This window comes from Mytilus galloprovincialis, chromosome 7, assembly GCF_965363235.1.
Source record: "Mytilus galloprovincialis chromosome 7, xbMytGall1.hap1.1, whole genome shotgun sequence".
Taxonomy (NCBI): Eukaryota; Metazoa; Mollusca; class Bivalvia; order Mytilida; family Mytilidae; genus Mytilus; species Mytilus galloprovincialis.
The window spans coordinates 51,766,972-51,789,859 of NC_134844.1; the positions used below are offsets into that span (position 1 = coordinate 51,766,972).

General features: G+C 32.3%; 1 protein-coding gene across 1 annotated transcript; it reads left to right on the plus strand.

The window, feature by feature from the left end:
* Window positions 1-90: 90 nt before the first annotated feature.
* LOC143081752 (uncharacterized) lies at window positions 91-2,899 on the plus strand. The gene is made up of 3 exons (XM_076257470.1): window positions 91-210; window positions 762-840; window positions 1,779-2,899. Exons 1-3 carry the CDS (start codon window positions 192-194, stop codon window positions 2,116-2,118), a joined length of 438 nt encoding a protein of 145 aa, XP_076113585.1. The 5' UTR covers window positions 91-191; the 3' UTR covers window positions 2,119-2,899.
* Window positions 2,900-22,888: the final 19,989 nt, after the last annotated feature.

Genomic DNA, 22,888 nt, shown 5'->3' on the forward strand with positions numbered 1-22,888 from the left:
TCACAATATACTCTGGTAATAAACAAATAAAATATGTTTAGCAAATATTACACATGTATCAATTTTTTAATATAATAGACGCAGAACCAAAATATTGTATTGCTGTGATCATACGGAATGACGTTCACCAAGTATATAGATATGTTAGGCCATGTACCGATGAACTACCAGCTGTATGTGCTGACACAGATATGTCATCTGCAGACAATAGTAAGTTATATGTGTCATTTTCTGTTTGAAAGACGAATACAATTGTTTAATTGCAAATTAATTGTATTTACTATCTCTTAAGCATACGTTATATCTGTTAATCGTTATATTGGTTTTGTCAGATACTGATAGATACAAAGGTACCAGGATTATAATTTAATACGCCAGACGCGCGTTTCGTTTTCATAAGACTCACCAGTGACGCTCAGATCAAAATAGTTATGCCGCCAAACAGGTACAAAGTTGAAGAGCATCGAGGACTCAAACTTCCAAAAAGTTGTGCCAAATACGGCTAAGGTAATCTATTCCTGGGCTACTTACGATAAATATTTTTATATGTTTTTTTTATTCTTGACACTTAAAAAACACTTTGTCTACACAAGAATAAAATTATAAGCTGTTGAACTGATATGATATGATTTAACAATATTAATATAGTATAAGTACTGATATTTTTAGCTAAATTTTTGTATTAACAAAAGGTTTATATCTAACATAATCAACAATAACAAAGAGAGTATAAACATTTATCATGTTTATACACATTTCAGATATTATACTCATATCACTGGTTATAACTGCCGTACTGGCTATTATGGTTATTATTGCTGTGGTCGTATTATACAAAAGGTAAGATTTACTATTGACATTATTAATGGAAATGAAAAAGGAAACCGGGAATGAATTGATGGAACTGCCATCATGTCTTTTTTCTCTCAAAAGGATGTTGCATTTTAAGAACAACTTGCGTTATCATATGTATCGAAAATAAATATATTTTTACGTATAAAGCGTCGTAACTACAATCCCCTTCCCTTTCCTGAATGTGACCTACCGAATTAGACTATTTACCGGATTTGTTATCACATAAGCAACACGACGGGTGTCGCATGTGGAGCAGGATCTGCTTACCCTTCCGGAGCACCTGAGATCACCCCTAGTTTTTGGTGGGGTTCGTGTTGTTTATTCTTTAGTTTTCTATGTTGTGTCATGTGTACTATTGTTTTTCTGTTTGTCTTTTTCATTTTTAGCCATGGCGTTGTCAGTTTGTTTTAGATTTATGAGTTTGACTGTCCCTTTGGTATCTTTCGTCCCTCTTTTTGTAACGTTTTTGTAAAATACATTTTATAGAAAAATAATCATGCTGAAGCTCTAGATCATATCCTTTTTTCCTTCTTTTAATTTAGTAAGAATATAATGGTTTCTTACATTGAAAACTCTTCAGATCCAGTTATTTGTTTCCTTTTTTTCAAATTGACTAAAACATAACTCTGCATCTACAAACACACTTTTGTACATTTCAATGCTTTCTAGTCTGCATTTATCTCTTCGATTTTGGTTCTTTTTGGTGAATATCAACTCTGCAACGTATTTTTGATGTTTCGGATTTTCACACTTTTAAACATGACTGATGAAGCATTAATATTCGAATTGTGGATCTGGTGTAGATAAAATGGTACATATGTATCGTTGATATCTTTCCATGGTATTAACTTAATTATTGTCATATCTAAACCCATGTTCCTTCTACTTGTAACTCACATCCTTGTTTTTTTTTCTTCAATAAGACGGACCTCATTGAGATCTAGACATAACCCATTGGTTCCAAATAATGGAGTAGCATACGCTCAAGTCAACAAACCTACAAAAGAGAAAGCACATGTCCATTCTGGCGAACCAACTAGAAACAACACAGCCGACGATACCTATGATCATATGGAACATCACCGAGTAAGTCAGAATAAGATTCCAAATGAGAGCAATTATGATACAATGCAGTCTGTTGGAAATGGAGACTTGGAAAATGACTATGATATCACAAGTGGAACAGACAGACCAAGACAAATTGTCGTTGATGATACTGTAGAATATAGCCATGTGGCGGCTGTAAATCAAGAAAGGATGTAGCGACGTAAACAAAAAAAAAGTTTTTAACTAAGTAGTGCACATGTATGCTGTGTGTTTTACGTCAGCCAGGTACATGTAATCCAACAGGAGTAAAACGTTTCTCAGTTTGAGTACTTTATAAAACTTGTCCATGGAATTTTATGCACATTTAACCCCGATTTAACTCACTGTCATATGATGGGGGAAATACGGCACGGGCTCATCATGTTAAATAACCATAGCAAAACTCTCTTTATGCTTGACCTTACATGCCAACGTTATTAAATTAAAGCCTTCAAACATACATACAAGTTACACTACTGTGTCACACTTTACTATATGATTTATACCACATCGCTCCTACCCAAGTAGAGCTATTTAAACAAAGTACATTGACAATTGTAACAAGGACCCAATTACATTTGACAAAAGGCAAATTTTGTCACAAAGAAAGTGAAGTAAATAAAGTCGCTTCGATCAAACTGACTGCAAGAATGACTGTTTCCATAAAAGGTTTCCATTTTCAAACCTCCCGCCTGATTGCTTAAAAGTTAGGGTAAAACCATAAAAAAAATAGTGGTCTAAATTCGACAATACATAAGATGTCTTTTTTTATTCGGTTATCTTCAGGGAATTTGTAGTCAAATTAGGATAGCGCAAAATCAGTCTCAACGGCAAATAAAATATCACCCATTTAAAAAACTATTGGATGATTAATAAAAACATATTGTGTCACGATATAAAGTATTGGTCTACCGAGTATATTTACTGTAATGACCACAAACATTTTGTTTACATTTTCTCTCTCCCAAATATGTGCATTCAACCTCAAATTGAAACGCCTCAAAATGCATTAGTCATTGAGTTCATTGCCATTAAAATAAAGAGAAACAGTTGGTGTTGTTTTTTTAAATGCAAACTTTATTTTAGTAATTTCATAATCATGTATACATGTGTATTAATTTTTGCTAGATTTAGCTTTCTGTAAATTATTTACAATCTGTGATTCATAAGTTTTTTATTTGTTTGTTCATTTGTTTGTGTGATCTTTTAATGTTTTTTTTTTCACAAGAGACCAAGACCAACTGACAAAGAAATTAACAATTATAGGTCACCGTACGGCCTCAAACAAATCAGCACACCCCATACCGTATAGTCAATTTTAAAAGGCCCCGAAAGGACAAATGTATAACAATTCTAACGAGAAAATTAACGGCCTAATTTATGCACAAAAAATGAACGAAAAACAAATATGTAACACATCAACAAATGACAACCACTAAATTACAGGCTCTTGACTTGGGACAGGCACAAACATATAGAACGTGGTTAAACATGTAACCCTCCTCCTAACCTTGGACAGTGGTGTAACAGTACAACATAAGAACGAACTATAAAAATCAGTTGAAAATGGCATCATCAGATTGGTTAAATATAGAAATATAAATCTAACAAAAACACAGAGTGGACGTGGCCGGGTACTAATATATCACAACAACAAGAAGACACTAAATACTGATCTGAGAGTACTTGCAGTTACAGACAGCTAATTCAAAGCCACTTACAACTAAAAAAATAAATCGTGCATTTAAGGCTAAAAACAAAAACTAAATAAGGTGGGCCTTGCACTATATAGAGATGCATTCTGTGTATCATAATATTAGTTTTGGTTCATACTTAACCATGTTAACAATTATGACGTGAAACCATCAGATCTATATATTTATGTGCGTCTGTGAAATTTGGAAATTAATTGCATTTAATGGCTTATAATAAACAGAATATTGCATTGTCGGCAAAATTAATGGTATTTGATGTTTTTTAGACATAAACGCTGTAAAATATATTATTAAACACCTTTTATTTATATACTTTTTATTCTTACGAACTCGTGCTATTAATAGCGCATTGATGATGTTTAGGTTAAGGTTCTTGGTCAATACATGTAGTTAGTTGTACAAGTAAAAGAAAAGAGAATATTGAGTCGCTAAAAACAAATACTGTTTACCTTTGCCGTGGCAGGACCTAGAAAATTAAACATATGTGATTTAAATGCTGGTAAAAAATATACATAAACCAATCAATTGCTTCTAAACTTTCTGTAATTAACACAAATCTAAATTGTCTATTTTTTTATATTTTATATATATGTTAGTTTGCTGTTTGATTGCTATACTAATGTCATAGATATTGTATCAATTGCATTTTTTAAATAATTTAATTGGTATATTTTATTGTATCAAGTGTTGAACAAGCTTGTCATTAGCTCGCAGTATTTAAAAGGATTTATAGCAATCGAATTTGAACTTTTAGTGTTGTTCTCATCTCCAAAATATACAGGGGATCACATATACAATAGAGCCTTATAGATAACCTACTTGGATATGTCTGTCGAGTATGAACTTTCAGAAAATATATCGATTTTTCCTTTTCAAAAGTGCTTATTATGTTTTGATTTACACCTCGTAGAATTTTTAAAAAAGTTTTATCGCGTGTTAATCGAAATCAAAAGTATACAACAGAGATCACTCTCTCCATTATTCATACTATACATTGTCACTTATATTGTTCGCACAACCGACCATGCTAACCACCAACACTGGAACAGACGATAATGACAGAGACAAACTACATTGAACATCGAATGGTTCGGTTGTCTGTTTTTATACAGGAACATACTGCTTTGAAGATAAACCAGTTCAGCCTTTCACATGTTTCAGAAAATATATTTCTTATTCGAAAAATGCAAACTATAGTATACAGTGTATTTATTATTGGTAACATGTTAATGTCAATAAATGTCAACACAGAAACGCTGACTATAAGGCTAGTGATACCATCAGGCAGAAAACATCAACCTGCATTGAAATCGATCCAGTGGTTGTAGATTAACAAATAATTGATACCAGGATTAATATTTTGTTAAGATAAACATTCATCAGTGACTCTCGAATAACAAAAGTTAAAATTGGCCAATTAAAGTATGAAGTTGGAAGATCATTGAAGACTTAAAATTCCGGAAGGTTTGTCAATATTTTATGAACACGCATGTTAAAATCTGGACGTCTAGAAGCATGTGTTTTTTATTCATTTCTGGTTTTGAACAATTACGAAAGCTTCCATACAAATAATAATTAATGTATCTTTTTACTCACAGATAACGTTTGCATTTCAAACTTCACAGAAAAACCATCTGACAAATAATCAAATTTATTTATGCATAAGAACATGCATAGACATACTGGGCTTAATTTCTTCCGTCCGTTTGTCCGTCCGGTGTTGTTAGCTCTCTCAATTGTACAATTCTTGCCAACTTCTCACGTGTACAGTTTTTGTCGGATCCATATACAATTTATAATTAAAGGTTTAAATAAGCGTTCTCTTGGATAATTTCAAAAGGCATTTATTTAATGATATGTAATGAATGATATGTACATTTAAAAAAACGAGGAAATATAACTTTTATCAATGAAGATATCTTATAATATATATATGACAATTACCGCTACAGGTAGGGACACAAAAGAGGGGCGAACGATACCAGAGAGACAGTAAAACTCATAGATCGAAAATAAACTGACAACGCCATGGCTAAAAATGAAAAAGAAACAGACAAAAAATAGTACACATGACAAAACATAGAAACCTAAACACTAAGCATCACGAACCCCACCAAAAACGGGGGATTATCTCAGGTGCTCCGGAAGAGCAAGCAGATCCTGCCCCACATGTGGCATCCGTCGTGTTGCTCATTTTATTACAAACCCGGTAAATACTCTAAATCGGTAGGTCAAATTCAGGAAAAGGGAAGGGGATTTTAGTGACGACGTATGAACATAATCCGATATTATCTGTAATACGGTTATTCCATAACGTTCAACCCGTAAAATGTACGAAGGGATAATTTCAATTTCACCATTTGCAACTCTTGGTTTAATAGCTTCCTTGTGAGCAACAACACTCTATCAAGGAAATCAAGGTAAGAAATACAAGCACGGGAATATCGTATCAATTGGGAGATATATACTCCGTATGCAGGCGCTGCTGAATTGTTGCTACTTAATAATGAAGAGTTCACAATTGGGAAGCTGAAATCATCTCTTATGTAGCTAGTAAAGTTTTGTTTTCAACCGACCCTCATTGTCAAATAATAGATGGTATTTATCTTCAATGTATATAAAGTGTAGTAGATAAAGTGCTATGAAAATTAACACATGGTGGGTCTGGAGAATAACATGTAGATTGCAGATGTTTGTGTAATAACTAATTGTAGAAGTTTTATAGAGAAAAAATCACGGGCACTTGAAATTATACATATTCTACCACGGGTTGGTTGTTTATGTCAAATATTTTACCTCGAGCAATAGAGTGGTGTACAATATTAGCATACAGCTAATAATGCTTTGTTGTTTTCTCCCTTGGACTGAGGACGTGTTGAAACTTTGAGCTCGTCAAAAATTTTGAATTTTGAGTGAAATATTCAGGAGATAATACAATTATAGTTATTTTATCATTGAGAAATGATTTAGAGTAAGTTGGTTGAAACAAACCCAGAATTAATTGACACTTTTGTCGACCCATTAAGTCAAGAAAACGCAGTTGATTTCGTGCAAAAAGTAATGGTGGCCACCCCATTGACACCAGTCGATAGTAATATAAACTCTAGAAAGACAGTTATAGCTACACAAGCAACCGTAGAACACCACCATACCCCGGGAAAACGCTCTTTGTCATAGTCAGATAATGATGATGTTGCGAAGGCTTCAGAATGTAAGAAAAGTAAAAATTATATTGACAATGTCCACCACCCCCTTTTTTAACGACAACGAACAATTGGTGAATATGACATGCAAATTGGAAAACAGTTAAGACACCATGTCAGATAGACTTGAAAGACGAATTAGTGATATAGAGGGGAATACAAAGCGTAAATTGACGGCAAAATTTAATACCGTAATTACGGACCGGGTACAGAAAAAGAGGTCAAAAAGGTTCGTGATGAGATAGGTGTACTAAAAGATAAATATGAACAATTTGATAAAACTTTTAGTGAGATAGTGTCAAAAAAACAAAACACTTCCGCCGGAAAATCTGTGGAACGTAAATTTGACATAGTTGTGAAAAATCTTCTTATCAACCTTAGGGAAAATTCACAAGACACCGCCTTGAAGTTGAATTTAGAAATAATTGTCAAGGCCGTATTGAAACCCCAAAACGTAAACATCACAAATGTGTCACAAAAATCGAGTTATAATGAAAGTAAACCAGGAGTAGTAATAGTGTCACTGGGCGATATTGAAAGTAAACGAAAGGTAATGAAAGCTAAAAAGAAAACTATCGAAAGATAAAATGAAATATAGGGATGTATATATAGAAAACTGTTAAACAAATGAGAAGAGAATACTCGATGCTAACAATAGAAGACTGCTAAAAGCTGTCGGATAAGGCACGGAATTCACCTCAGTGGCGAAGCAAAAAAGAAAAAGACAACAAGGACATCAACAAAATGAAAACAAAGACCATAAAACACAGGTGTCAACACAAGAGAGACTGATAGACCCCACCGTAACAACACACAGACCGGCATGAACAATGGTTTTAGGCAAAAAATTTTCAATGGTGGATCTTTTAATGGAAATTATGGTAACCGATATCATGGCAGTCGACGCTGAGCTCGTTGTAGACACTATTAAAATAAATGCGGGTTATGGAACATTAATGGTTGGTATAAATATGCAATTAGCGTTTAACTATTTTAATAAATGACTGCATTACAAAACTGGATCAGGAGGCGTCGGTCTATTAAAAAAGAAGAATTACTATGTTCACTTAACATAAATATTGAAGATAAATCCACAGATGGAATAATATCGGTAAAGTTCAGTGATAAAACAAATAATAGAAATATATTCTATGTGTTACATATTTACCACCTGAATTGTCAGCTAGATCTACTTAATTATGTACATGATTTTTTCGAAACCCTTATGTCACACATATATTCTATCCCCAATGGATATCCATTATATATGTGTGGGGATTTTAATAGTCGGATAGGAGAAATGGAAGATTTTATTCCAGGAGTTGATAATTTACCTGTCAGAGAGGTGATCGATTTTAGATCCAACAGCTATGGAGAAATATTTTGTGATTCTTTTTGTCAAATATAAATTGTTGTGTGTTACATGGTAAAAATAGTATTAGAAATGATTTAACCCATATATCAACACGGGGTTCATCAGTTGTCGATTATTGTGTCGTACCATATAAAATTTAAATTGTTTTAAGAAATTTGGAGAAGTTAAAGCTAGCGAATTAGCTAACGAAAGTGTTTCTATGGGGTCAGTTGAACCCAGTTTCATTTCTGATCATTCCATATTATGCTGGGAAATGAAAAATTATATGTGTGGTAATATTGAATAGGAAAATATCAATATAACAAATCAAAATGTTCAGAAGTGTGTTATATATGATGTAAAAAATATTCCGAATAGTTGGTTTGAAGATGAAAATGTAATAAATAGTATAAATAAAGGCAACAGTAATATACCGCTGTTCAAAACTCATAAATCCATGGACAACAAACAAAATCGGGGTAACAAACTAAAACCGAGGGAAACGCATTAAATATAAGAGGAGAACAACGACACAACACTAAAATGTAACACACACAGAAACGGACCGAGATATAGAAAAAAAGTAATGGTGATCAAGATGATGTAGATAATATATATTGTGAGTTTGTTAATATAAATTAAATGCATAATGAGATGAAGTCTGAACTAAATACAAAAACATAACTTTTGAATAGTTAATAGAATAATAAAAGAAGACGTTTCTAGAAACCGTGGTGGTCCAATGACTTGACTTCAAAGTGGAACGAAACATGTTCACCCGAGAACTAGTATCTGCGTTATACGAACAATAGCAATAAGTCTGCATTAATAACTATGTATTTGAACAAGAGAAAGGACTTTGAATTTTTTTTTTCAACAATCTAAACGCTGTTATTGGCACCAATGTCAAGAAGACTTGTTATATATGAAAAATAATGACTCCAAACAATTTTGGCGAAAAATTGGTAACATTGATAGATGGCTCTGTAACAAACAATTTGGAATAAGCATTGCTTAAATGGAAAGATTGTTTTTATAATTTGTTAAATCAGAGGAACAACTCAGATCCTAAACTTGTGAAAGAAGATTTAGATATAGAAAATATTATTGTTTCTGATTTATTAGATAATGAAGTAACTTTTGATGAAGTTCATAATATTGTCATTAGTTCAAAGAATAATAAAAGTCCAGGTGTACATTTTATTCAATCTGAATTGTGTAAAAATATCTTAGTTATTTGTATTTTAACAAAACTATTTAATTTATGTTTTAAATCTGGTAAAATTCTAAATTCTTGGAATAAAGATATAATTAATGTAATACAAAACTGTTCAACTTCTGAACCTAGAGATCCACTTTCGTACAGAGGTATTACTTTAGCACAATGTGCTTACAAACTTTATTGTAGTGTTTTAAATAATAGATTAACAGAATCGTTAGATGAAAGGGAGTTAATCAATGATGAACAAAATGGTTTTATTAAAGGCAGGAGTACAATTGACCATTCTCCTCTGTAACGTCAATAATTGAAACTAGGAAAAAATGTAAATTGTCAACTTTTGTCTCTTTTGTAGATTTTAAGAAGGCATATGATACAATTGACAGGTCGTTATTGTTTAACAAATTAACAGATTTAGGTATTAGTACAAAGTTTGTGTGTGCTTTGCAAGCCATTTATTCAAATATAGAATGCTGTGTTCGTGTGAACGGTTATACTACTGATTGGTTTAGTGTAAATACTAGTTTGAAACAAGGATGTGTTTTATCCACAGTCATGTTTAATATTTTCATTAATACGTTAATTGATGATATAAAAGCAGTAAATGTTGGTATAGACATTGACGGTGAAAAGGCTGCTATTTTATTATATGCAGATGATCTTGTTTTATTGTCTGAAAATACAGAAGATATGTAGAAATTAATTGATGTTTTAGGTGTATGATGTAATAATAATTGTTTAAAAGTTAATTTCAGTATATCATAAGTCATGCATTTTAGAAATCCCTCTGTGATAAGATGAGATTTTGTTTTTAATATAAATGGCGAAGTCATTGATTATGTTCTACAATGTAGCTATCAATATGTAGAATTAGTATTAAATGAATTTTTAGATTATAAAGTTATGGCAAAGGCAGTTGCAAAATCAGCAAGTAGGGCATTAGGCCTTCTTATTGTAAAATGTAAATCACAAGATGGTTTCCAACACAATATTTTCACCAAATTGTTTGACACTTTAGTTTAGTCAGTCATCAATTACGGCTCAGCTATTTGGGGTACGGGTGAGTTCTCCTGCATTTCAGCTGTTCGGAACTGAGCCATGCGATTTTATATGGGAGTTGGAAAGTATACCCCCAATGATGCTGTTTCAGGTGACATGCTAAAACCTGCCATGATATTTCATTGCGACGAAATAGTATCGTATACTGTTGAAAAAATATTATAGTTGTTTTATGTACATGTATCAATTTGTATTCTTGAATGTGCATGGTTATATTGCACTTTTATGTTTTGTGTAAATAACAAAACAATATTTTAATTCTGATGTTTTATATTTGTATATAAAAGTCTCTTATAGTTCTTTTAAGAATGGCACATGCATATGGCATGGTATTGGTTGCAAAAATTCGATATTGTATATTTAATTGGTATATTCCTTCATTTAAATGGTATATTTTTTCATTGGAATGGTATATTTTTTCATTTAGATGCAATATGTTTTATTTGAATGGTATAATTTTTCATTTAAATGGTATATTTTTTCCATTTAAATGGTATGTTTTTTTCATTTAAATGCAATATTTTGTATTCAAATGGTATAATTTTTCATTCAAATGGTATAATTTTTCATTCAAATGGTATAATTTTCATTCAAATGCAATATTTTTTAATCAATTGGTATAGATGTCATTTGAATGCAATATTTTTTTATTCAATTGGTATAATAGGTTTTTTTTTTTATTTATGTGCAATAATTGCATCATGGGAAATTCTTTGACGCCTTAAGGTCAAATTTGCAACAACGTTTGTGATTGGTCGGTATTTATTTGAAATTTCTCCCTTATCTTTCTAAACTTGAGTGACCAAGAATTAAAAAACGCGTCAGAATATCGCCCCTCTAACTAAATTTGGCGTTCATGCGAGTTCGTGCACTGGCTATTAATGCCAATAATGGCCAGGTCGAGCAAAAAATGCGAATGACAAGTAATAATAATTAATTTGACACACAACTTGTTCATGAATAGAAACAGATGCCTGCGTGCATTGCAAAAACATCTCCAATAAAAACCCTTTCTTAAGAAACTCCCCTACAGTCTACACATTGAAATAAACACAAATATACGTAGCTAGCCCCCCCCCCCCCCCCCCCAGTCCTGATACATGTAATCATGACGTTCTTTTGTGCTACTTGTATATTATTTTTTTACTTTTCTTGGTCCTCAGAGACGTTGCAGGAGGGCAAACATAAAAAAAGAATAAAAAGGCTTCCAGGAATATAATTATTTGAACTAAACCACCTCTTTTTTTTTGCTGCATGGAGAAAAAAAATCACCTAATTACAACAGCAGAACCAGAGACCCGTGACAAGTAGAGACATAAGCTGCTATACTCCGGAACTAATTCTTTAAAAAAGACAATTCAGGATAAATTGGAACCAGTTACTAACCCATGTTACAACAATAGTCCTATGACATAGTACTTCACTGTATGAGGCGTGAACTTCATATTTAACACTATCTATAATATATGTGCTCTCATGTATTATGCTGCAAATCATTTTACATTTAGGATTCGTAGCTGAGCTTTTTTTTACTGTTCTCATCTCCGAATCCCTTAAATAGATTTTTTTCAAGCCCCACAGTAGTTTAATAATTATTACTATATGTCTTAGCGTAAATAAGTATGCATGGCATATTTCAAAAAATATTTTATCTTCAGGACTTTTAATTGAGTTACTCTTCAATACTGCATTGGGAAAAGGGGGGGGGGCGTATTTTTACAGTGATACAGTATATAATATAATTAGGTATCCAACAAATTATATGATTGTACGTTTAGCTATTATCTAGACCCGTACAAAATGTTTATAATAAGACACATATATAACAGGGGAGGGTTTCAGATCAAAGATCGTTTCTATAATTCTATATATTTTAGTTGTTACCATTTCATTCTATTCTTTATCCATTGATCTCTATCATGCGTGACATATTTGCCACTGGACATTAGGCAACCGGAAACTTATTCTGTATATTTCATCATTTCTTTATTATGTTATCTGTAGGTTTGCTCCTGCCCCTTATCTATTTTTTATTTATATATTTGATAATGCCTTTTTTTGGAGAAAAAAAAAGGTAAGGGTAAGGCGTTTTTAAAAACATATTAATGGGTAGCGTTTTTTTTTGTTTTTTTTATATATATAAACATTTTTATGGTATGACAGTAGGACGAGAAGCTGGATAAATATAAGAACTACACGGACAATAACTGTTCAGGGACAATTATTTGATATTCTAGGGAAAGGATTTTGATTGATTAGTCTTTAACGCTACTTTCAACACTAATGGGCTATTCCGTGGTGGTCAGTTTAAATTTATAAATGAAGGATGGGGAAGGGAAGGGAGGGCATTATTATTCATTTCAATCTGTCGCTAATCATGCCTATTTTTCAGCTCTTACCAAGCAACCATATTCATATATGAAATCCTTCTGTCCCCCACCCGAACAAATAAATAAATTTAAAATGGCTCTTATTTAACATAAGTGTAAATTGATTGGTTGTATGTTTCTAGTTTTAACAACCAGTGACAAATATGTCATGCTTGTTTATTAAAACACGAGTTTAGAAGTCAGGTATATAATATAAAAACGAAGAGATGGAATGTGATTGCTAATAAGGCAATTATCCACCGGAGTTAAAATATGTAGTGGATTTAAGCAATTATAGACAATCGTAAGGCCTTCAACAATGACAAAAACCTGATACTGTAAAGTCGTCTATAAAAGGCCCGACATGAAAATGTAAACAGTTCAAACAAAAAAACTAACAGCCTACTTATACATAACGAAACAATTTACAAAATATCAAATATGAGTCAAAACATGAACCAACGACAACCACTAAACTACAGGCTCCTGACCTGGGACAGGTAAATAAAGAATATGGCAGGGTTGATATAGAAACGAAGATGTGGTATGATTGCAAATGAGAAAACTCTCCACAAGAGACCAAATGACTCAGAAACCAACAGCTTTAAGTCACCGTTCGGCCTTTGGCAATGAGCTAAGCCTACATCGCATAGTCAGCTATAAAAGGCCTCGAAATCACAAATGTAAACAATTCAATCGAGAAAACTGACGGCTGAATTAATGTACAAAAAAATGAACGTACACAAATATGTATAACAAAGCAACAAACGGCAACCACTGAATTACAGGCTCCTGACTTGGGACAAGCACATACATACAGAATGTGGCGGGGTTAATGTTAGCGGGATCCCAAATCCTCTCCCTAATCTGGGACAGCGGTGTAACAGTACAACATCATGTTTGTGAGCACTCAATCCATCCCGAATCTGGGACAGTGGTGTAACAGTACAGTAAAATAACAACCTGCACAACCAGTTGCAATTAGATTAACTCAAAAGATCGGAACGAGACACACACAAAAATTTTCTTTTAAGACAATGGACACAAAGCACCGACATAAGAGTATTTGCAATTACTGGAAATTTACTCAAAGTTATTTTAAAACAACTAGAGCTGCAATAAATCTTGTTCTTCCAGATTGAGCTATCAATCAGTAAACACTGCGCGGCAAAGGATTAAACAAATAAAACAGTCTGAGAAACGTCTACTTTACGTTGCATATAGATATAAGAAGATGTGGTATGAGTGCCGGTGAGACAACTCTTCATCCAAGTCATAATTTGTAAATGTAAACTATTCTCGGTCAAAGTACGGTCTTCGTGTCGGAGCCTTGGCTCAAACCGAACAGAAACTATAAAGGGCTCCAAAAAATTACTAGTGTAAAACCATTTAAAGTATAATCTTTTTTTAAAGAAAAGTATACTTTCATATAAATCTATATACAATGGAAGTTTTTGAAAAGTGGCCCGAACGTTGTGACCATCGAAATTTTTCAATAGAAATACTAGTTAGGACCACAAGATTTTAATAAAACAGCCAGTGCAGGACTCGCACGAACGCCAATTTAGGTAGAGGGGCGATATTCTGAAGCGTTTTTTTAATTATTGGTCACCCATGTTTAGAAAGAAAGGAGAGAAATCCAAACAATTATCGACCAATCACAAACGTTGTTGCAAATTTGACCTTAAGACGTCAAAGAATTTCCCATAATGCAATTATTCCATATAAATAAAACAAACAATTACACCAATTGAATGAAAAATATTGCATGCAAATGATTTTTTATACCAATTGAATAAAAAATATTGCATTTGAACAAAAATTATACCATTTGAATGAAAAATTATACCATTTGAATGAAAAATTATACCATTTGAATAAAAAATATTGCACTTAAAGAAAAACATATACCATTTAAAGAAAAATTATACCATTTGAATGAAGAAATATACCAATTAAATATAAAATAGTGCATTTAAATGAAAAATATCGAATTTTTGCAACCAATACCATGCCATACATGCATTCTAAATTTTTATATTGTGTACTTAATATTATATTGTGTTTATCTTGTATGTATGTGGTGAGACTATAATAAACTATTGAATCTGAATCTGTAAAATATTAGCATACAGGGCCAACCCGTTGTAAACTCAAAATGAATTCAATGTTATGTACAGTTGATTGTAAATGAACTTAACTTTTATTTTAACGGTATGAATATAAAATTGAATTCAGGTCAAAAGGGTGCACGTGGGAGCTCGAGGCCATAAAATGGGTGAAATATTGTTGCTTATGTATTTAAACTTTATCTGAATAATTAGATCATTTTTAATCCTATAAAATCTCCATATATTTTTTAGGGGAATATATTTTTTTTCAATGCATGTTCATTGCTTTTGTTCATATTCAACTTGATGACACAGGGTCATTGTATACAGGAATATTTTTATGAGAGGTAGCAATGCGTGGTTCCTTCAATGTATGCTTTACTATAATATGTTTCATTTTTAAATAACTTTTGAATCCTTTAAAAGATGACGGACGTGGTCGTTGTATTGTAACACGCCGTAGTTAATTTAACAATGAAGTTTTATAAGTGTTATTCATACCAAAAATCAATAAGCGGAAGTATCAAAGCAATTGTTCTCTCCTTCCTTGTTTCGAATGAATTACATACAAGACTATTTAAAAAATCGAGATAGATGAATTACGAGGCAAAACAAATACCGTATGAATATTAGAATAATTATAATTGGTATGCTAGCTTTGTTATCAAAAGCTAAGTTATAAAAAAGCATTTGATTTTCCGTTTAGGTAAGAGTACGTAAATATGTTCTAGATATGCGCTTAAAAGTGTAACGAAAAGTACGAGACATCTATTCTAAAATTGAGTAAATGAATGTTTATTTCTGGGTTTTTTTTTCCGAAAGCATATCTTTATTAAACATGATATAGCAAAATAAACAAGGTATATGCAATTAGTCTAATCTACTATAGATGCAAATTGTTTCACACCATTTCACAGTTATTGACAATTTATGCAAGTTGTAAAGTACAACTCAAGATTTGATAAACTATTTTGAGATATTTTTGTTAGCAATCTTGAGACATACATGCCTTATCTCACCCAATTTCAAATTCAAAGCATATTAAGCACGATAGACTGCTACTTCTGCTGCTCAAAAGTCATAAATCAAGTGTGAGAAAACAAATCCGGGTTACAAACTAAAACCGTGAGAAACACGTCAACTATAAAAAGAAAACAACGGAACAACAGAACAACATAAACAACGAAGTGCAATATAAACATAAGCCACCAATGATAACATATTAATGCTATCTGAATCTTAAAACAAATACCAATGTCCAAGTCCTCCGTTTGAATCGGCTGAGGATCGAACCCACGATTTCTCACTCTTGAGGATTCCACAAGACCATCGCGGTGGTTGTAATAGAAAATCTAAAGAATAAAAGCGAGAAATGAAGGAAAAAACATGACATACCGTAAAGCGGGTTATTTTCGCGGATGTAAAATTTCCCGATTTTAATTGAATAAGGTATACAAAATATTCTGGCGGTCATTATTTTGGCTGATTCAAAACATTTATCAATCCCTTTGCATGTTCACTTTTAATTTGGCGAAATTTATTTTGGAGATTTTGTTCTATCGGCGAAAATAAGCGAAAATAACCCGCTATAAGGTATCCTCTTTTCCTAATTTGTTACATCACCGAATGAGACTAATCACTGATTCTGTATTTTCCATTGACAACAAGACCGGATGCAACACGTGGACATGATTCACTAACATAACCAGTGCATATTAGATTATCCTAGTTTATACATGTATATGTTATAAATGGTAACTATAACAATGGCATCAATGTTAGATACTTCTAATATATTATCTCCTGTAATAATTTTTGTGATTTTGAAATTTGTGTTTGTTTCAAAAGTCAAGCAAATACGGCATGCTTCAGTGAGGAGAACTTCACATGGAAAGATGAAAAAGCATTCCGTCCAATGGTTGGCTTAGAAAATAAAATATATGGACCAGTGGAGGATAAGCGATTCGCTTGGGTTAATGTGACAGTTGACTTTACATCATGGGTTGAATACATTGGTAAATGCATATATAAGAAGTGGAACAAATGTCATGTACTGTCCTCTAGTTAAATCTAATTTGCTATCCGACTATGATATATATTGAGGGGATTTTTTCATCTCATATGAATTAAAATAAAGGTTAATAGAATCAAACTGAAATGGACAGACAAATTCGAAAATAAAACGACATGCTATGACAAAAATCGACCAAACGACGAACAACAGAATAAATATCAAAAGAAAAGAAAACTATTGACTGAGCAACACGATGCCCACCAAACACTTACGGTAATCTCAGGTGCTTTTTTCTATAATAAATTAATGTTAATAAGGATAATTAAAAGAACAAAACATCCGACAAACAGAATAGACTGCAACTCGTACATGTATAATATATTACATAGTATGAGAAAAGGGTTTTAGTTCCAAGGAGAATAAGTGATATAACAAAAATACCAAACTCTAGGGAAATTCAAAACGGAAATTCCATATCTAATGGCAAAATCAAAAGCTCAAACACATCAAAAGATTGTTATTGAAATAAGTATGCAAATATGTTATAAATATTGTTCCGAAATTAACGATAAAGAGATAAAGAACGTCAGTAAAGTTGATCAAGGAAAACAGTTGTTGCAATGCTTACATAACTGTAAAGACTGTTCTTTTATAAGTTACAGGTACGTTTGTTTGATTTAGAAAAATAGCAAACAAAAACTATTAGATTAGAATTGAGTTTGGTTGGACCTAATGTACACCAACAGCACAAATCATAGCAACATGATTAAAAAAAATGGAAAATAAAAAAAAAACAAATATAAAAGAACTATTAATTTACAAAATATTTGTCAGTAATTTGAAATTTGAAATTATTCACATAGCATTAATTCCTAACCATTTCCTAGTCAGTAGTGGTATACCATAAAATATGTTCACCTAGGGTTTTTATTGGGTGAGTGATTATCGCTCATTCTTTTTTTTATCTTTATGTACACTGCTGTATTTAATCTTCAGTTGGCTAATTTTTTTATTTTTTTTTCGGGGGGGGGGGGGGGGGGGGACAATGATGTCGTATGCTTCCCGTCTGTGATGTATATTTTGAAAATCGTGTTTTCCAAAATCGTTATTCTTAATCTAAAATTAATTTTTAGTGGTCGTTATAGTTCATGTGCTATTGATGGAACAGAAGCAGGAGTATATAACATAAAACAATACGCAACAATTAACAAGAACAAAAGTGTGTCAAGACGTTGCTAAATATAAGTCACTGTAATTTAAATTGCCAAGATTGGCTACTTTGGTATTTTTTTAAGAGTAATGCGTCTGCCATTTGTTGGCAAATGCTTTTCAACCTTATCAAAATCAAAATTCGACAACCATACGTTTAATTATACTTGACTATAGCTAACTATGTTGACTAGCCTACCTAGAATTCTAGGACAGGTTATGTTTATCCGGAGTTACTATGAATCAAAGTAAAGTCGTATGGTTAACAACAACATATTTTAATCTAAGTAATATGAATAGTAATGCGTATACGATAACTTATTATTAATGTTAAGACTTAGGAAATTAAGATGGAAATCAAAAGGAGACAGAACCTATAAAAACGATGGGGAAAAACATCAGTCCACACTGTTATGAAAACGACTCTATTACAATTTAATGATCACTAGTTTTAGCACGATTGCTGATCTCTTCGCAACATCTCTACTAACTATTCTGCTGTCAATGTGCATACCATACTGTCGATCTGTGCTGTGCCTTGTTGGTTACCGCCTGTAACATCCCATTAAGAAATAGATAGCTGGTGTAATATTCTCATTCAATATACACTTCCTTTGTTATGACATATATGTAAGAGAGGCGAAGTTGAGAAGAGATAATAAAACGTGCTAAAGCTAGTGATCAGCGTATACATATACGAACGATTGTAAGTTATAATATATACATTTGTAGATAGTGTAGTTAGAAGTTGAACAGAATATGTAATCAGACAACTTTCAACCTGATGACTATATGCTATTGCATAGTCTTTTACAATCATTTTCAAAACTATACAATAAAGTCTTCTATAAAAGGGCCCGTCATGACAAAAATGTAAAACGATTCAAACTTGAAGACCAGTGGACTAATATATGACAAAACAATTATATGTGTATTACAGACAGTAAGCAACGATAACTGCTGCACTACAGGCACATATAAAAATAGTGTTTGTTAATACATTTTGGAGTCTTTAACCTTGTCCCTAATCTTTGACAGAGTTGTAACAGTACAACATATGAACGTTGATTTTGAAAAGAGGCTGGACTTCTAGTTGCATTTCATATGTAAAATCACATAAAGATAATATAAATTTAAAATGTGCTTTGTTGTATACATGCAAAAACTCATCACGGATACCATTGCAGCTTAACTTAGAACGTTCCATGCGCATGTCGTCTTCACAAGACTCATCAATGGATGATGTTCAAATCCAAACAGTGGACATGCATAATCATTATTATGGGGACGAAGTCCCCTATTACAGTAGAATATTCAATAAAAAAAAAAAAAAAAAAAAAAAAATTCGGGAAAATTTCCCGAATTTTTCATTGTACTAATGAACTCAAAATCGTTCAATTTTTATTTTTTTTTGTCGTGTTTTTTAATTTCCGGATCTGCGCAGAAAGCATAACTCTACTTCCTTCTTCCGGTCTTGTTGTCGTGAGACTTTGATTAGTCTAGTAAAATATAGGAACTCAATACCAATATTTCATTTTTAATCATTCTTTGTCTTTTGTATGCATAAACGTTACCTGATGCATTGCGTTTCCCTTGTTTACATTGAATATGACGTCATAACTTAAGTAACGTCACAAGTAAAATCCTTAACAACAGAACCAAAATCGGAAACGTTACGGTATTTCCGTTTCTTTTTTTTTAACAAATATTAAGTTACAAACAAATTAATTTAAACAAACTTCGTCCCCATTAACAGGTAATGCCTGCCTCATATTAGGTAATAACAATATGAGAGTAGTCCATTTATATACGGGATTATCATTTACAGAAAAGAAGATGTGCGTGTTTGAAGAATTTGACAATACGTAGTGCTACCGTTAACGTTGATAACGGTCTGCTACTGGATCAGACGGAAAGGTGTAATGACGATGAAAATGCTCGATGTGCAAAGAACATCACTTTAAATACATTTATCGTACAAATAAGGTATGTGTTGTGATTGGGTTTTCTGTTATAAACGTCTGACTTAATTAAATGTGTTTATAGTTCACATTTTAGTGAGAGAAGAGCAGAGATAATTACAAATAACAGTCACATAACAGTCAAATATTCAAGTCATAATTCGCGTATTTGTATTTTGTGAAATCCCAACATACAGTGGAGATCACTTCTAACCTCTCATTAGAACTGTCAGATTATTCTGTCATAGAACTGTTCTAACCTGTCCTAGAACAGTTCTACCTAGAACAGTTCTACCCTAGAACTGTTCTAAGTAGAACTGTCAGAATCAGTTCTAGGTAGAACTGACTAAATCAGTTCTAGGTAGAACTGTCAGGATCAGTTCTAGGGTAGAACTGTCAGGATCAGTTCTAGGTAGAACTGTCCAAATCACTTCTAACCGTAGAACTGTCAGCAGAACTGACTTAATCAGTCAGGACTGTAGAACAGTTCTAAATGACGTCACTGCAGTAAGGGCACTTTAGAATTTAGAAGAAATAAATCACTTTCAATTACTTTGCTATATAATAGCAGATTTTCTATATTTCTTTCTGATCATACGTTACATGTACAAATATCGAAGTGAATAGGAGGTTATCCAACTCATCGGAGAAATATTTTTATAAGATTGCATAGGAAACATCATTGTTTACGTTTCTTCGTTCCCCGTTTTTAACAGTCTCTTCATACATGTCATAAATATATCTCTGCATTTAATTCATGGAATTTTCGTAATTTACCTTGTTTGCCTTGGATTTACATTCATTTAAGATTCTGTTTTGACAAATGTTCATACGAAAATTGTACAGTGGATGAATTATGGGATATTAATGATAAAAGTGTTGTATTATAACGTAAACAAACTATATATACATTTGCACCATCTCGTCAATTTAGCCAGACTTATCCATAACGATTATAAATGATATCTGGGAGTCTGAAACTCAGAAAAATATACTCATCCGAACATGAATGAAGCATTTTCCACTGGACGTTCGGCTACAAACAAAATCATGCATTTTTCTTTGCCTTCTTCCATTTGTCTTCAAATTATATTAACAGTATACTATTCCAAGAAGAGAACTTCCCATACATGCACTTTTTATTTTATTTATAAAATAAAGTATATGAATCAGTCATGTGAGTGTTGGATGATGCCATTAAATAGTTTTGTTTAAAAAAAAAACCATCACAAACTACTGACTTAAACATGTTAAAAAGTCACTTTAGCATGTTTAATGACGTCCACCGTTCATTATTATGGATACAGAGAGGAAATAACGGCGCGCTAAATTCTTAGATATGGTATAAATACACCTTGTCGCAATTTGTCTGCCATGACTGAATATCACACAGGTTCCCGTAAAATTTTGACGTCATAAAACAAAATATCTGTCTTTCTGACGCCACAATGGAAAAGTCATTGTTGTATGCTTCAAAAGTTCAAGAGGCCGGGTCAGCCAGGATTAGCAATAAGGTGTATTGTGTTTCAAAGTTGGTGTCATTTTTATCTTACGATCCGTCCTCACATAGAAATAACATTGGTTTACCATGTTTACAATGAGGCCATATACATGTATATTTACATGATAAAGTGTAAATAAGTTCAGTTTTGGTTGATGCGGTCAAATAATTTTGTTAAAACAACTCTCACTCAGTCTGATATATCGAAACCACTGAAATTTGTTTACAATTCAATATTTTGAATAAAAAGAGGACTTGCTGATATTCTAAATTGATGTGGAAATTTTTTTGTAGCCAATGTGTTCCAATATTCATTGATATTGCTTTCATTTGAATTATACAATCCATCGTTACCGGTATATGTATTATTATAAGTGATTTAGTATGCGGCTATATATATATTAAGATTTTCATAACAAAGTGTAATTATGGTCAGTTTTGGTTGATGCTGTCACATATGGTCAGTTATGGTTGATGCTGTCACATATGGTCAGTTATGGTTGATGCTGTCAAATATGGTCAGTTTTGGTTGATATGACAAATAATTTTGTTATATTCATGAGTCAGTCTGAGATATTAAAACTACTGAAATTAGTTTACGATTCAAAATTTGATGAAAAAGAGGACATGCTGGCACTATAAACTGATGTGAGCATAATTTTATTTTCCAATATTGCTTTCATTTTTATTAAACAATCCATCCTGATATAAAAATATACATGATTTACTTTGCGGCTATTAAGATTCACATCATGTTCATAATAAAGTGCAAATATGGTCAGTTTTGGTTGATGCGGACAAATTATTTTGTTATACCAGTCAGTCTGAGGTATGAAAACTACTGGTATTTGTTTATGATGCAATATTTTGAATAAAAAGAGGACATGCTGGCATTCTAAATTGATTCAAATGAAATTAGGTAGCATTGTGTTCCCATATTTCTATCATTTGTATTTTCATGATTTTACAATCCATCCTTACATAAAAATATTACAGATTTACTATTCGACTATAAGAGTTACATAAAAAAGAGCAAATATGGTCAGTTTTGGTTTGTGCGGTCAAATATGGTCAGTTTTGGGTGATGCGGTCAAATATGGTCAGTTTTGGTTGATGCTGTCAAATATGGTCAGTTTTGATTGATACAGACAAATAATTTTGTTACATGATTACATGTTACTGTCAGTCTGAGGTATGAAAACTACTGACATGACTGATATTTGTTTCTGATG

Coding starts and splice junctions, on each gene's coding strand:
- LOC143081752 (XM_076257470.1), top strand. Junction 841..1,778: donor GTGGTCGTATTATACAAAAG/GTAAGATTTACT, acceptor TTCTTCAATAAG/ACGGACCTCATTGAGATCTA.